Source organism: Phaenicophaeus curvirostris, chromosome 13 (genome assembly GCF_032191515.1).
Source record: "Phaenicophaeus curvirostris isolate KB17595 chromosome 13, BPBGC_Pcur_1.0, whole genome shotgun sequence".
Taxonomy (NCBI): domain Eukaryota; kingdom Metazoa; phylum Chordata; class Aves; order Cuculiformes; family Cuculidae; genus Phaenicophaeus; species Phaenicophaeus curvirostris.
Window position 1 is genome coordinate 13,787,178 of NC_091404.1, and position 14,595 is coordinate 13,801,772.

Genomic DNA, 14,595 nt, shown 5'->3' on the forward strand with positions numbered 1-14,595 from the left:
GCAGCTCCTGGAGGTTTGGGCAATGTGGCTGTCCATTGATTGGTTTTGGTGGGACTGTGTCTGCTCTGAGACGTGCTGAAGGTACAGCTGACCTGGGCCACATTCGCCCATGTCTCTTGTGCTTTCTGGAGCTAACAGTGACGGCTCGGGGTACGACCTTTTAAGGGACATTCTCTGAGGACCATGTGTGCAGTGTGTATTGTGAATACTGCTGCTTTTTTTTCCTCCTCTATCAAATCATGCACATAGACTGCAGTACTGCTCCTCTTCTTTCCAAGGAACAAAGTTTTGGGAAAGGGAAGAAACAACTCTTTATAACCAGAAAGGTTATCCCTGCCAGAGCAGCATGTGGGGTCGCTGTAGTTTCTTCAGCACGGGATAACTAGAAGCAAAAGTAAACCTTCCAGTGTGTGTTGATCTAATGCATTTCTTTGGGAAACTAACCAAAAATGTGGTGGGGCTCAGCAGCATTCAGGGATCTTGGTGCATTTCCCCAGACACTGGGGCGGTGAAAGCGCAAAGGGAGCCAGCAAGCAGCTGTGGGAGTGGGAAAGCAGCCCAGCAGCAGCTTCATGGAGCAATGAGGGGTGCCTGTGGGGGGAGGTGAAAGGTGGGCTGGGGGTGCAGATTTGACAAGGCAGAAGGAAGAACCCAAAATTCTGGTACGAACAACTTTTTTATTGTCCAGAGTCTAAAACAAAGGACAGCAGGGTGAGCAGTACCCGTAAGGCCCCTTCTTTTTACATTTTAACCTATTTTCTGTCTTTGTCACAGCCTCCTTGATTCTGAAATCTATCCTAGCGTGTCACAATAGTTTCTCAACTGTGGATTTTCTGGGATGTCCCTCTCCTTCAAGTCATCCTTTAGAGTCTTACAGGGTTGAAGAAAGTAACACAGTTCTCTCCTAAAATCTTACACAGGTGTCCTCATTCTCCAGTTTCCTCAATGGATTTCATGTAGCTTTAGGGTAATGGTAAGGTCTTGTAATAAAAGTACTTCCAAGAACTATCTTTATACCTTCTCCCTTCAAGGGAGCAATAGGAAATACCATGGCTGGCACGCAGTCTCTTCTGTAGTAAACAGGAAAGTTTGGAAGCACCATGGGTACAGTGTCTTACATCCTAATCCCAAGGATGAGCAGCAGCTGCCTGTTTATTTCCTCCTGAGCTCTTTTTTCCCCCCTGCTGCTTACCTGAGGCCTGGCTTGGTGGAACAAAGGACCCCTTTGCATGCCCTGCTCCTCTAGATTTGAGCAGGACCCTGAGGTGCTGGGGTTATGGAGCTGCTGCCAGGAAAAACGACAGCTAATGGACCTGCGAAAAGCAGAGCTCTATGGTACCATTCACGAACCCACTTCCCCAAGCACACTGTTGGATGTTGCTAAATGATTTGTAGGCAGCAAGGGGATGTTTCTTGGGGAAGAATAGTGCTAGGAAGAATAGTGCTTCCACTATGGCTCTAAGCATCACAAAAAAGTACAGCAGGCGTGTAACATTGTCCTGGACCAGAAACACCCTCCAGTGTTGGAGGGAGGAGAGGCAGAATGGAGGAGACAGGCTCTGCGTCCACAGGGGATCAGCTCCTGGAGCTGCCTCTCCGAAACATCCTGTTCCTCTCCAAATGGGCCTCAAACACCCTTCCCTGCAGCTGTGAAAAACAGAAGTTTATACTCTTCCATGAGATGACGCTTCTTTTTATACCTCCTCTTTCAATGAAGAATCCATCAGCCCAACACCAAGCATGGCCAGCAGCCACCAGCTTGAGCAGGACCCAAGGTCTTTGCAGGACTTCAGGAGAGCTCTAGCTTCCAAATATAGTGCAGGGGCTGAGTACTTCTTCCAAATGCTCCCCTGTTGTCTATTAATACATCCTCTATAACTAAGAGCACTCTCACAACACAAGCCCATCAACGTTTTGCAAGCAGTAAGCACCTCTGCAAACAAGAGTGGCAGCCTCCTGCGGCCCCACGTCAGTGCCAGCCACCTCCGCTCCCTCTGGCCAGTGGCAGGTACCTAGGTGAAATACCTGCGGCCCCCCCTGGAAGTCCTTTCTTCAGCAGCGCCAGTGGCAAAAGACACCTCCTCATCCTCTTCATCCAGCTGGAGGCTGCCGGAGGACAGCCGCACGCGGGCCATGGGCGACCGCAGCACCCGGCCGTACAGGGAGCAGTAGTCGGCAGCCAGGAGGTCAGAGTCGGAGTCGCTGGACTCGGTGCTGCTGCCCACGTAGCGCTCAGCAGCGCATCGCAGCCCCGGCTGTGCCGGCATGTGCCAAAAGACACCTGCTCTCCGGCTGCTCAGCGTGGGGCACGGCCCCAGGGGCCTGAACTCAGAGCTGTAGGGGAAGCGGATGGTTTTCATGTCCGACTGGCTCCAAGACCTCTTGGGAGGCTGCTCCTGAAGGCCGTAATCGAAGGAGCGAGCCAGTGACCTGCTGTCCCCTGCCGGGGCCATCCTTGCACCCACTGCCACAGACGCAGCCTGGTGATGAAACTCTCCAGGCTGGGTCCCGCTTGGGCTCCGCCTAGGGGCTTTTGCTGCCATGGGGCCACCTCCACCAGACGGTCCCGCTGCCTCCTCGCCGGGTGCCAGCGCAGGGCACGGGGGCTGTGGGGGCCTGTCCAGGTAGAAGAGCACCTGCGGGGCTGGGGCAGGCACGGACGGGGGGCACGGGACGTCTGTATACACCAGCTGCCGGGCACTCACCTCCCGCATGTTACCCACTGAGGTGCTTTTACTGTTCCCGGTGAACTGGTGGTGAGGCCGAAACGAAGTCAAGGGGTTCTTGGCACCGAAGAGGTCAGCGGGTTCCCATGCCCGCTCCAGCTCGAGCTCGGAGTAAAGCAGGGGGAAGGCAGATGAGCTTTTGGAGTGGGACAAGAAGGCAGGGGATGCTTCGGGCCTGGAGCGCTCCAGCTCGGCAGCAAACGTCACTTCCACGGCAGAACTGCGGCGCCGGGTGTCCAGTGAGGGCTCGGAGGTGTGCACCCCGTTGGCATGGTAGGAGCCCCGATTGCCATAGGCCAGGCGCAGCTCCTCCACCTGAGCAAGAGCAGAGAGTGGGTGGGTGGGTGCCCAGACTCCTGGCTGGGCAGGGGGGCAAAGCACAGCAAGCAGGGCCAGCACGGAGCCTGCAGAGTCAAGGATTGGCTTCCAGCTCAACTCCACTAGCTGGGGGCCATGTTCAAGAGCCTTTACTCCAGCCCTAGCACTACCTCTCTCTGATGCCACGGGGAAATACCTGCTTGGAGACATCCGTCAGGAGATCTGGGGAGGAGCGGCACTGCCTCTCATCATAGTGGGACGCGTAGTGCTTCCTGCAAGGTCAAGAGTATGGAGGGGTGAATGGCCAGTAAGGTCTACACCCCCGGCCCAGGCCCAGCCCTCCTCCATGCCCCCTGGTACCTCTCAAAGGGCAAGCTCTTCATCTTCACCTTCCTCCCATGCTCCAGCAGCTGCCTCTGTGTCCTCCCACTGCAGGGGGGCAGAGGAGAAGTGTGAGCAGCACCCCCAGCCCTAAGCGTCCCTGTGCCCCAAGAAAGGCAAGGGGATGCAGCAGGGCCAAGGCAAGGGGCTCTCTAGGGAAAAACAGCTGTCGGGCATCATTCTCTTACATCCAGCCACATAACAAAAAAAGGGAAGCTCTGAGCCATCCCCACACCCTTCCTGGCCCCATGCATTTGGTTTTCCCCTAGGGCTTTACCTGTAGCGGAAACTGGAGCCCTTGCTGCACAGAAGGGCTTTGGGCTTTGACTTGGGTTCTTCAGACAGCCTGAAGAAGGCGTGGTACTCCACACACGTCTTCCAGAAAGCCTTGCAGGTGTCCCGGCTCGCCATGGTGAACTCCAGCGCGTCCTTGCACAGTGCCTGCGTGGCCAGAAACAAGCATGCCAGCATCAGGGGTGCAGGGCCAGGCTCTGCCCTTTGCCCTCTCGACCCCCCCAGGGGATCGCACTGGGCTGCCAGTGGCTCCAACCCACTGGGAACAAGGTGTGGCACATGCCATGCTCAAGGGAGGGAGGAGAATCACCCATGAGCAGCAGAAACGGATTTAATTCGAAATCAGAGACTTCATGTGGTTGGTCCTCGGTCCACAGCTGCCTGCTCCTGGCAGCTGCCCGCAGCACAGTACTTACAGGGATGTTTGCATGGAGCTTGATGAGAAAATGCTTCCTCTTGAAACTCAGTTTGCGAATTTTGGACCAGTTGAATGTGTTGATCTTTGTGTTGCCCTGCAGTGACAGGCACGGCAGTTAAAGCAGGACAGAGCAAGTCAGAATTGCACAAGTACAATGGGCCAAATCCTGAGCTTGCAGGGCACTGCGCGAGATTCTGATGCAGCTGTCACGTTTGCTGGGGTCTGAGGAAGGGGTGCCAGGACTTGGTGGCGGACCCTCCTCTCCATCAGTTGGTCTCCAAAAAGAGAACTGAGAATCAGCAGTTAATTCTGCCTATTGAAGCTATTTGTAAAACCCCAGTATCCCAAGACAAACCTCACAGAGGTACAGGCAGAGAATCCCATCGACGCCAGCTCCTGAGTCAGAGAAGTTAATACAACATCAGCACCCCCTCCTCTCATTCGCTGGTAAGCATAGCAGAGCTCAGCTCCCTCCTGTGCCTTTAGACTCAGTTTAAGCAGTCTGCAAGTGCACCTCACCCCTCATTACCATTACGCATCAATTTGGAGACAGACACTGGTGTCACAGCAGGACTAGGCAAAAATTGCATTGCTCCACGCTGTGGCACCAAGACCCTCTCAGATTTCTGGGAGAGCCCTGCTTTTAATGGGCTCACAGATGCTCTAATCAGGCATGAGGGGTGTTTACGGCTCTGAATAAATAACCAGGTCTGGCAGCATTAATTATGAAGAGCAGACCCACAGTTAGGGGTTTTGTTTTCTGCTCTGGCAAGATGTTTCCAGGTTGAAATTAGCTAGTGTGGGAGGCGAGCACAGCTTCACACCGGCTGCAGGGAGGTCTGTATTTATTCTGCAGCTACGCTGTGATTACAGTGTTATGTAATTGCACAGACGTGAGGTGGCTATTTTTTGCTGGAAGATTATAGTGAACGCATGTGACACAGCCGTGCGACCTGCGGTGCTGACACAGTCGCGCTCAACAGGACAAGGGCCACCAGAGCCAGGGCAGCCACAGTGCCAAGCAGGCGGCGCTGATGGAGGTGGCAGGGCTGAGCCCTGCAGCAACGCCGCGGAGCATCACCTCCGCACCTGAGGTCTGCCGGGATGTGCTGCCTCTTGTAGGATTTGGAGCCCAGGGAGAAGGGTGTGCCCCCCGCTTCCCTCCCCCCCAGCCCGAGGTGATGTCCCTGGGGAGAGAGCACCCTGCCCCAAGCCCCAGGCTCACCCGCAGGACCAGCACCCCCATGTGCGTCACGGCCAGGTTGATCTGCAGCCCCTCGCCATCGCTGGCAGGGTGAGGGCGAATCCCATACATCTCCAGCTTCCTAGCCACATCCAGCAACTGAACATCTGACTCAGCTGGCGTCTTCCCACTGGAGATACAAATGCACGGGGAAGCAGCAAGAGTGAGAAGGCAGCCACCGAAATGGGTTGAACAAATGACATTTTGGATGTGCACGCGCTGGCATCGCACCCATCCTGCCTGCTGAGAGGAACAGCCTCTCTGAGAGGCAAGGGCCTCACAGGTGGTTGGGTTGTTGGGCAGCAGTGGCGTGGAGCAGCCCTTACCTGTGTCTCCGGTGGTAGTGCATGATCTTGTTGTCCAGGTACTCTTGGTTAGGCAGATACCTGTGAGTCGCCAGGTGCTGCTGGTCTGTCTCTTCATGGAAGTCACCCAGCTCAGCTGCGGAGAACGTGGGGAGAGTGGGGTTAGTCTGCGAGGGGGTCAGCGCAGGGGGAACCCCTGGCTGCACAGCCAAAGCCAAGCCCCGTTGGGCCCCCGTTACTGAGAAAGGGGCACCAGCCCTGCAGGCACTCGCTCGCCCTTACACTGCAGCAGGTGGGAGACGAGCAGCGCTGCGCTCTTGTCGCTGCAGGGCAGCTGCCCCAGTGCCAGGTCCTTCTTGATCTGGAGGGTGAAGAGGTACCTGTGGAGGGGTATAGGAGCAAGCCCTGGGGGCGAGCCAGGCTCAGCAGAGAGCCAGGCACTGGGCTGAGCTCTGAGGGTTCGCTGTGCATGTGCCGGGGTGTTTGCCCGCGCCTCTCCCTGTGCTCACCCATGTTTTAATCCAATGAATGCAAGTCTGTGGGGTCATGGGAGGAGTGTGGAGCCCCCACAAAAGGCTGCAGAGGGGGCACCACCCTGACCAGCATGCCCCTGTCCATTAGTAGGTGTCAGAGTTAGTTAACGTTCCTTTATGCTTCAGAGGCCATTCGCATCTCTCCAGGCTAGTGTTCCGCAGAAGCACTGTCTTACTTTTATTCTTAGTTCCTGTTCGCAGTGCTTTCTCTAAAACATAAGAGCTAATAATGTCCTTTTTAAAAATAAAATTAAGGTTCTTTCAGAGCACAGCTTGAGGCAGGAGCTAGACTGAGCACAGTCAGACTCGGTGCCCAACTGCGAAAGCGTTTGGCAGCTAACAAACTGCAGCCTTTTTAAGACAGCTGATCCTTCAAGTGGATTTTGTTTGAAAACAGAAGATCAAGAAAAGATAGTCTCTTGGGTTTGGTTTTTTAAGTACAGTGCTCTTTCAATACTTAGGATAACTATTGCTAACACACAACTTAGAGTGGATGAAGGTAAGGAATTAACCATGTGCTTCGCAATTACAAAAATATAGGACTGTGCAGTAAGAAGTAATAGAACAAGAACTGTACCTGGTCAGCTCTTCTCTCAGATGGCCAGGGTCCACTGGGAAAAATTTCACCATAAATTTGAAAAGAACCTCCTTAGGATCTTAAAACACAACATCTTCATAAGTTTTCTTTTACATGTCTATTGAGAACATTTACAACTCTCTTCACACATGCTGTCTCCTTACAGATTAAATTACTCCAGGCCCTTCTAAATGAGGGCAGGATGCCCTGAACATCAGGGACTCCATCCTGTTCCCCAAAACCAGCCTGCCCAGAGCCCCGGTGTTGCCAATGGAAGTGAGCAGGGAGTTAGACATCTAAATAATACTAACAAGAAAATGCCCCAGCAATTCTTAACGTTGCAAAGACCCCTGCCAGGAGGGGCATTTCATGGAGCGGTGCCATGGTTTGTTGTCTGGAGCGTGGCTGGAGCTCTGAGGTAATTGCCATCAGTGAGGCTGTACATTATATCCATCCCTCTAAGCACTTGGGATGCAACAGCTTCAGAGGAGACTCTTGGGGCAATTTCTTTTTTGTGGGATGAATGAGAACATACAGCCAAGCCAAAGGCAAAGAGCATGGAGGGAGGCAGACAAATTCGTAGGCACCAAGTGTCCCGGAACACCATGGCAAGAGCAGGCCAGAAGGGACATGGAAAAAGAAATTGGTACCTGAAATAATTGCAGAAAGGGAAGGCTTTTCATCGGGCTTTCCCCTTAGAGGGAAATTGATGCAAACACTGCACTACAGCCTCCCTGTGGCAAATACTGGCATAGCCTCGTGCTCTCAACCATCTCCAGGTCATGGTGTATTTTGGGAAAATATCATTTGTAGGGTAGAAACAGGCACAGGCTGAAAGGGGCACTGTGTTAATATTGGTCATGGCCATGGCAGGGGATGCTGAGCCTGAATTGAGGTCAAGCTCCGCAGCATCATTGTGCAGCAGAACACGGGGTCTCAGGGCTGGAGAGAAGCAGCAGAGCCTGCGAGGCACACGGTTAACTTGCTTCAGGCAGGGCTTGGACTGCACAGGTGTCTGGGTTGCTACGAACCGCAGAGGGGAAAGAAGGGCATGCGGCGAGCGATGCTGCCGCTCTGCCAGCACAGCGATGCAAGCACACATACGCACACAGCAGCTCCTGCTCCTCTGCCAAGCTGTCAAGTTATTAACAGCTCAAGCCTAAAATGGTGCAGATCGCAGGCTGCAAAGGCAGCAGTATTTCTGCAGGATTTCATATGGACTGTAGTGTCTTTGCAAACAAGACTGCCCAGCCTTACACTACAAAATGAGCTCAGGTCAATGCTGGAAACCAGAACCCCCCACCCCAAGCAATAACACTGCATGAATGTGTCTGTGTTAGTCTGCCGCTAGCAGAGATATAGAAGAATCTTATCTTTTAAATACTTACTTTTGACTTGCTTTGTTATGGGTTTTAGTGGCTCCAACCAGACCTGAAATAAATCAATGAAGAACTGGGTGAATAAGCAGCACGAGAGACAGGGGGAATAAAAGAAGCAGCATCATGCTAGAATGCAACACAAAAATGTTGGCCAGCTCAGCCGCCACGACACACCATTCCGCTGGGCAGCCCTGCACAGGTGGCTACGGATAAAACCCATGGGCTGTGGCTCTCACCGGGGGTTCTGCCAACCAGCTTGGGGCTTCCCTTGAAACTCCCATTTTTAAGGTAATTTTGGCATCATGGCAAACCTTTCTGTTGATTTTTTCCACCTGGTAATTCAGGTATGGGGGCAGCTGTTACAAGGGCACCGTACAGTGCAGCACTCACCTGGTTCCCAGCCTGGCTGCGAAACTCCAGGCCGAAGTACTCCTTCTCCACAAGGTTGAGGTGGCTGCAGGTGAGGTTGAAGAGCCCTTTTCCACAGGATTTTTGCTAGCAAACAAACACACCACAGAGACAGGTGGTTAGGCAATGCTAACAGCAGTGGTGATTGATAGGATTTCAGTGAGACGGGGGAGAAGTTTCTGCTCCCTGTCTTCACCTCAAGAGGAGCTCTGGGATTTTTCCTCATTGTGTCACAGTAAAACCTTACTCAATAAATGCTGCTGGTTTTTGCATTTGGGACAGGACTGCACCCTGCATGCCATTTACCTTGGCTCTTGGAAATCAGATTCCTTCTCATCACTTCTCTCTTTTATTAAGGAACTTAATAAATCAGAAAGGAAAGAAAGAGGAAAGAAATCTTGCTTTTGACTCACAACCATCACTGTCTGGGCAAACACTCCCCAAGATGAGCACCAGCCTGAACCAGGGATGGCCAAGGCAAACATGCTTGATTATGAGCAAACGGGAGTACAACTCAAACCTGTGCAGTAAGCCTATGTGCCCCGACAGCCAGTGAGCAGCAAGCTGAGGATGAGCTACTCTTACGGTTAATAGTAATTAACCCTGCAGAGATCCTGCATCTTGGGCCCCGGGTCATCCATGCACTTTAGCAATATTAATTAAGTGGTACCACACAGTGATAACTACATCAGGCTGTAGTTATTCCCAGTAAACAGAAACACTTGGCAGGTGTTTTGCTTGACTTGTTGCTGTGCTGTGAGACACGGTTGGGGAGAAACCTGGGAGGCCCTCGACTTTGGAAAATGCTCCAGAAAGCACCAGAAATGAACCTGGCAGCGACCCACAGCAGCAGAGCATTCTTCTGCTCTTTTATCAGCTTGTGAAAAGATCAAAATGAGCACAGGTTAGTGCAAAAGCAAACCTGAGCAGAGAGGCCAGGTTAGATGGTTAGACAGCTGGTAAATTAAGGCATTTCAGGTGGTGGAGGTGAAGACAGGCTGCAGCTCCCCGTGCCAGTGGCTGCTCCCAGTAGGGACGGGAGGGACCCTGGCTGCTGGCAGTGATGCACACTAATAACCGCCTTTCATAGCTTCTCTTGGGATTAAATTGCTGGCTCTGTGCTGAAAGGCTGCTGAAAAGTGATAGGGTAATAACAGCATTTGTGTGCAGCACTCCCGGTTCTCCTCAAAATTACTAGATCACAAGTGTCATTAAAACAATTATAAATGTTTATTTCCAAGCTAGAATTTTCTAGCATGAAAGGCTTTGGCCTTTGTCAGGCAGTCAGGAAGGGCAAGCGTTTCTTACCAGGTTATTACCCACCACATGTCTGCTGGCAGCAACTCACTCTCCTCCAAGCCCAGCCCTGCCCAGGGCAGACAGACGAGGGGCCTCATCTCCAGGAAAACCTGATCTGCTGATGAAGGGGCTGGTTTAAAAAGCAGAGCCTTTCATCTTGCAGACTACTGCATGCAGATGTCCCGTCTTGGGTTTGGGAGCTACTGAGGTGCCAACCTCTGCTATTGCAACTGCTGGGGTTCGGTTGTGCTCGGGCAGCATCAGCCTCGCACGTTATCAGGTGAGAGCAGCAGGCGCTGTGCTGGAGAACCACAGTGCAAGGCAAGAGCTGGACCTGTAAGGGTGGCTGCCCCATGTCTGACACCTTGGATGACACTGCAGGGTCAGGTTGACACTCAGAAGCAGAAACTCCCTGTGTAGAACATGGTAAAAAGATGGAGAGGAGGGGCGAGCACAGCCCCTCCTCTCCACAGTGAAAGCAGCTGGGACCGTAAGCAGAGTAAGAAAGCAAGAGGCACATCCAGAGGCAGAGAGCAGTGAACGCAACACACAGAGATGGGACATACACGCCCATCCCCAAAGTACACTCTGGCAGTGCTTGTGGTCCAATGGCAAAGCCACATTTCTGCAGCTTTCCCCATAATATGGACTGCTGCACCCAGGTCTGTGGTTTAGAGAGGGGTGACAGCCTGTGAGATTTGGTGTGATCTTTCCCCATCACCTTGAGACATACCTTCCATGCTAGGCATGCTGGTGTCCTCTGCATGGCTGCAGCTGGCGTGCAATGCCATGCACTAAACGCCACCACCCCCAAAACTCCTCGTGCCCTTGCAGGACCAGCTCTTGTGCAGCCAGCTCTGCACACCTCCTATTAATAAAGTCCCACCTTTATTCATTATAAGCGACACGACACCACGGGAGACTTTATCCTTCACTCAGCCTTGGAAATTAGTTCTCCTGTGCTTATTTGCTTTGCCTTTTCTTTATTTTTCTCCTTCCCGCTGAATCTTGCCCTGTAGCGAATTCCACTAGCAGAGATGCCCAGGCTTTGTCTGCCCAGGCTGCAGAGTGGTTCACCCTTTCTGTGCTACTCTGGGAAGGCTCCCAAGCTGCCCAGCCTCAGGGATGCATTGTTTAAATCCAACTACCTGAAAGGAGGTTGTGGAGAGGAGGGAGCTGGCCTCTTCTCCCAAGCTCTGCCAGGGGAGGTTCAGGCTTGACATCAGGAACAAATTTTTCATGGTCATTGGGCACTGGAACAGGCTGCCCAGGGAGGTGGTTGAGCCACCTTCCCTGGAGGAGTTTAAAGGACAGGTGGATGTGGTGCTGAGGGCCATGGTTTAGTGTTTGATAGGAATGGTTGGACTCGATGATCCAGTGGGTCTCTTCCAACCTGGTGATTCTACGACTCTAAGGTGCGGGGCTCACTGGCACAGCCCAGCAGCGCCCTGCAGAGGCCCCATCCATGCCACGGCTTAACCTCGGATTGTTCAGCAGGGAGGTTGCAAGGGGGACATGAGGAGATGTGCCAGGACCCTGATTTCCCCTGTCCTGGGCGCTAGGACCACCCCCAGCACCCAGCTGAAAGAAACTGGGAGCTCAGCAGCTGTGGGGAGGGTGCTGGGTCCTGGCTTCTAGCAAGGATGCAGAGAGGAGCGGAAACCTTCCCAGGCCAGCACTGGGAGAGGAATGTGTTCCTGTGCAAAGCCAGGCTGGAAATGAGACCTCATGGCACATGCTGGCAGTTTTGATACCCATGTGAGGCAGGTATAGATGCACAGGCTGAGCACAAGGCAGAGGGGGAATCAGGCCTGCTGTGTTTTCCCTCTTTTGTCCTTTTCCCTGAAAGCATCATACATTCAAAAGAGCTTTCCAAAGTCAGGAAGGGTTTAGGAAGGGTTGCTTGAAACATCTGCTCAAAACTTAGCCCAAAGCAGTCTTTTTATAATGGAGAAGTCACTAATTCAACTACTCATTTATTGTACCCATTCAGCATCAAATGCATGAAATGCCTAAAAGGGGTTTCCAATACCATTCTATGCTAAAAAAGGAAATGACCAGGAGTTCTTCTAATGGAAGCTATTTACTGCAATAACATGTCGTGCAGAGCTATAGTGCTGGAAGTGTTCTGGGCAAGTAAGCAGAGATGCAAAAAAATGCAGCAATATTGTACCAGTAGCATCTTTCAAATTGCCTCTTACTATGTCCTGATCTAATCAATATGGAAAAAGAGCATTTTTAAACAACTAGTTTCATTTTTAAACTGATTCTTGGTCTAGCATAAGTTAATTGAACTAAATCAAACAGCTTCCATATAGAGCCAAGGGATGAAATTGCTTTACAAAACTCTTTTGTGCAACATTCTTGTCTCAAAGAAACCTAGCAGAACATCTGAGACCAAGCAGTTTTCTGGCTACGCTGTAAAACCAGAAGACAGTGTAGTTTGAGAAATGTAATAGAACTTGAAAAGAACTAATTTTCTATAAATCACTCTGGTCCCGTAGGAGATGTGTTAAGTGCTAGAACAGATCTACTTGAATTAGTTATTTCACTCAGCTACTGCCATTATCAAATCCTAACCAATCACAAATGGTCAATCACACTTGTAAAAAGATGTTTCTAACACATAGTCAAGCTATACCTAGTTTCATATAAATATATATAAATATACATATATATAAATCTAACATAATTATTAATACTTAACATTTTTAACCTATTTCAGCAGTCAATATTCAGAGCTAGCATTTATTGTGTGAGTTATTAATAACAATATATTGTAGGACACTGTCAGGAAAGAAGATATAGTGAGGTTTTTTCCTCAACTGTTCTTAGACCCACACAGTTTTGGTTTTGAACTGAATGCTCGGGAAGAGATGCATGCAGATGTTTCTCGCCAGGGATAGTTTGGTTAAACACCCTATTTTTATTCTGTTCCCAGACTTTTCCTGTTGAATGCTTATGCTTGCAGCCAGACAAATGACAGAAGAACTCAACACTTGTCAAGATCATCACTTCATATTAGCCAATTTCCAAAAGATGACACTAGATAAGTAAAAGCCATTCCTCCTTCTTTATCAATAATACCAATAAGAAGGGAGATTGGAAGCAGGTGAGTGCTGAAAGACACTTAGCAATCAGTGCTATAACATCTTGTTTTGAATTTGAGTTTTTGGGGTTTTTTTTTCAGCTTTAGAAACAAAGCTGAAAACCAGAAGCTATCAGAGACCATGCAGTCCTTCCGAGCAGCATTGACTTCAATTTTTAGCATCAAGAAAACCAATAAAAATATGACACCCACTTACATCAACTACAAAGATCTTCTGGGAGTCATCCAGAAACTGGACTTTCAGGTGCAGCATCCTCAAGCAAGTGGCTGAGCGTGAGGCAGATGGAGGAGTCCTAGCGATGTGAGCCGTGTGCTGGGAAGAGAGCCCTGACTCCTCTTGCACACATAATTTCCCTCTCAGCTGGATGGAGTCTGCAGTCACAGATGTGGAGCGGAGGCTGGAGCAAAAGAACTGAATACCTAAAAACAATTAGTAAAAAAATAGATAAATTACTGATACGTCCCCTGGTTTAATTCATCGCTGCATTAAAGGATGTTTTCCCCCTGCAAATTATGGGTCTATTAGTAGGGGGAAAGGCTGTGCAGCAGCTCTGCAAGAGTGGCACTAATAGCGCTCAGATAAACACAGAGCTTTTACGTCTGGTGGTGAGCAATGTGAGGGCAAAGCAAGCCCACGCTTCATACTGCAGGGTCAGGGAAGAAGAGCTCTGCAGCTCTCCTGCCAAAGCCACCAAGCAGTGAGCATCGTCTTTTCTGGTCTGGCCAAGGTGTCCTAAAAGACCAGCTGCCTGGCACTGTGCTCACTCCATGAGATGGGCAGATAAAGCCCTATCTGCCGAACAGAGGTGTGTGGGCTGGGCAGGAGGGCTGATGTACTAGAGACTGGGAAATGTTTCCAACTGAACTTGGAACCAGCTGGAAGTCCTTCCCGGGGAGGCAGAAGAGGACCTACTGCTAATTCCCAGCTGCCGCCCTGGTCTGGCAGCTTAGTGAATTCTCACAAGCCTTTGAGACGGCCTAGTGCCTGTTTCAGACCTAAAAAGCCCATGCCCCCAAGTGTCAGCTCATCTTCCAAGTGCCATTGTCAGCTGCCCACCCTCAAAACCCTCGGGGGCTCAGCCGAGGCTGCCAGGTACACTCATGCTGCTTATCAGCCTCAGCTCCTGCGGAGAGGTGATGAGCCATCTGACGTCTCTGGCCACACTTGTCTGACGGAGCCCCCCTCACTGAGCATTTGGATGAAGGCAGCATTCGGATGGGAACCTCCGCTTGCAAAAATAAGTGCACTAATGCCAAAATGTAGGTGCTAGAGTGTCAAAAGGCATCATTACTCCTGCTGCTGCTGGAAAAACCCACAACTACAAGTGATCCTGTGGGACTCAAAGGGATGGAAACACATTCCTGCAAACCAAAAAGTCACATTGCTGTGGACATTTGCTTGTTGCTTCCTTCTGAGTTCCCACTGAAATATCCACTGCAAGTTACCCCAGTCCATTTATTGTGGTTCCACTTACATTTCCTAAATACTGCTGGGGACTCCAGGACAGAGCCTGTCAGAGTATACAAATAGCTTATCATCTGGGGTGCAGAGAAAAAAAACATAGAGCTTTTCAGCTACAAAAAACCCCCTAGTCTTTCACCAAC

At 51.0% G+C, this 14,595-nt stretch overlaps 1 protein-coding gene across 2 annotated transcripts; it reads right to left on the reverse strand.

The window, feature by feature from the left end:
* Positions 1 to 689: 689 nt before the first annotated feature.
* Positions 690 to 14,368, reverse strand: FRMD7 (FERM domain containing 7). 2 transcript variants are annotated; one of them, XM_069867670.1, is made up of 12 exons: positions 13,187 to 14,368; positions 8,565 to 8,669; positions 8,184 to 8,226; positions 6,796 to 6,829; positions 5,968 to 6,065; positions 5,707 to 5,821; positions 5,363 to 5,510; positions 4,136 to 4,231; positions 3,703 to 3,866; positions 3,405 to 3,473; positions 3,241 to 3,316; positions 690 to 3,041 (listed from the first exon to the last, which is right to left on the reverse strand). In XM_069867670.1, exons 1-12 carry the CDS (start codon positions 13,241 to 13,243, stop codon positions 2,013 to 2,015), a joined length of 2,034 nt encoding a protein of 677 aa, XP_069723771.1. In that variant the 5' UTR covers positions 13,244 to 14,368; the 3' UTR covers positions 690 to 2,012. The 2 variants fall into 2 exon arrangements, with proteins under 2 accessions (XP_069723771.1, XP_069723770.1); XM_069867669.1 differs by having other exon boundaries at positions 6,796 to 6,874.
* Positions 14,369 to 14,595: the final 227 nt, after the last annotated feature.

Bases quoted from the DNA above. Each gene is read 5' to 3' on its own strand.
- FRMD7 (XM_069867669.1), bottom strand. From the start codon at position 13,243: ATGCTGCACCTGAAAGTCCAGTTTCTGGATGACTCCCAGAAGATCTTT. The intron at 4,232-5,362 runs GTGAGCCTGGGG...CTGTCACTGCAG, and splicing joins TGGGGGTGCTGGTCCTGCGG to GGCAACACAAAGATCAACAC. The intron at 3,474-3,702 runs GTAAAGCCCTAG...GCCCCCCTGCAG, and splicing joins GGCTCCAGTTTCCGCTACAG to TGGGAGGACACAGAGGCAGC.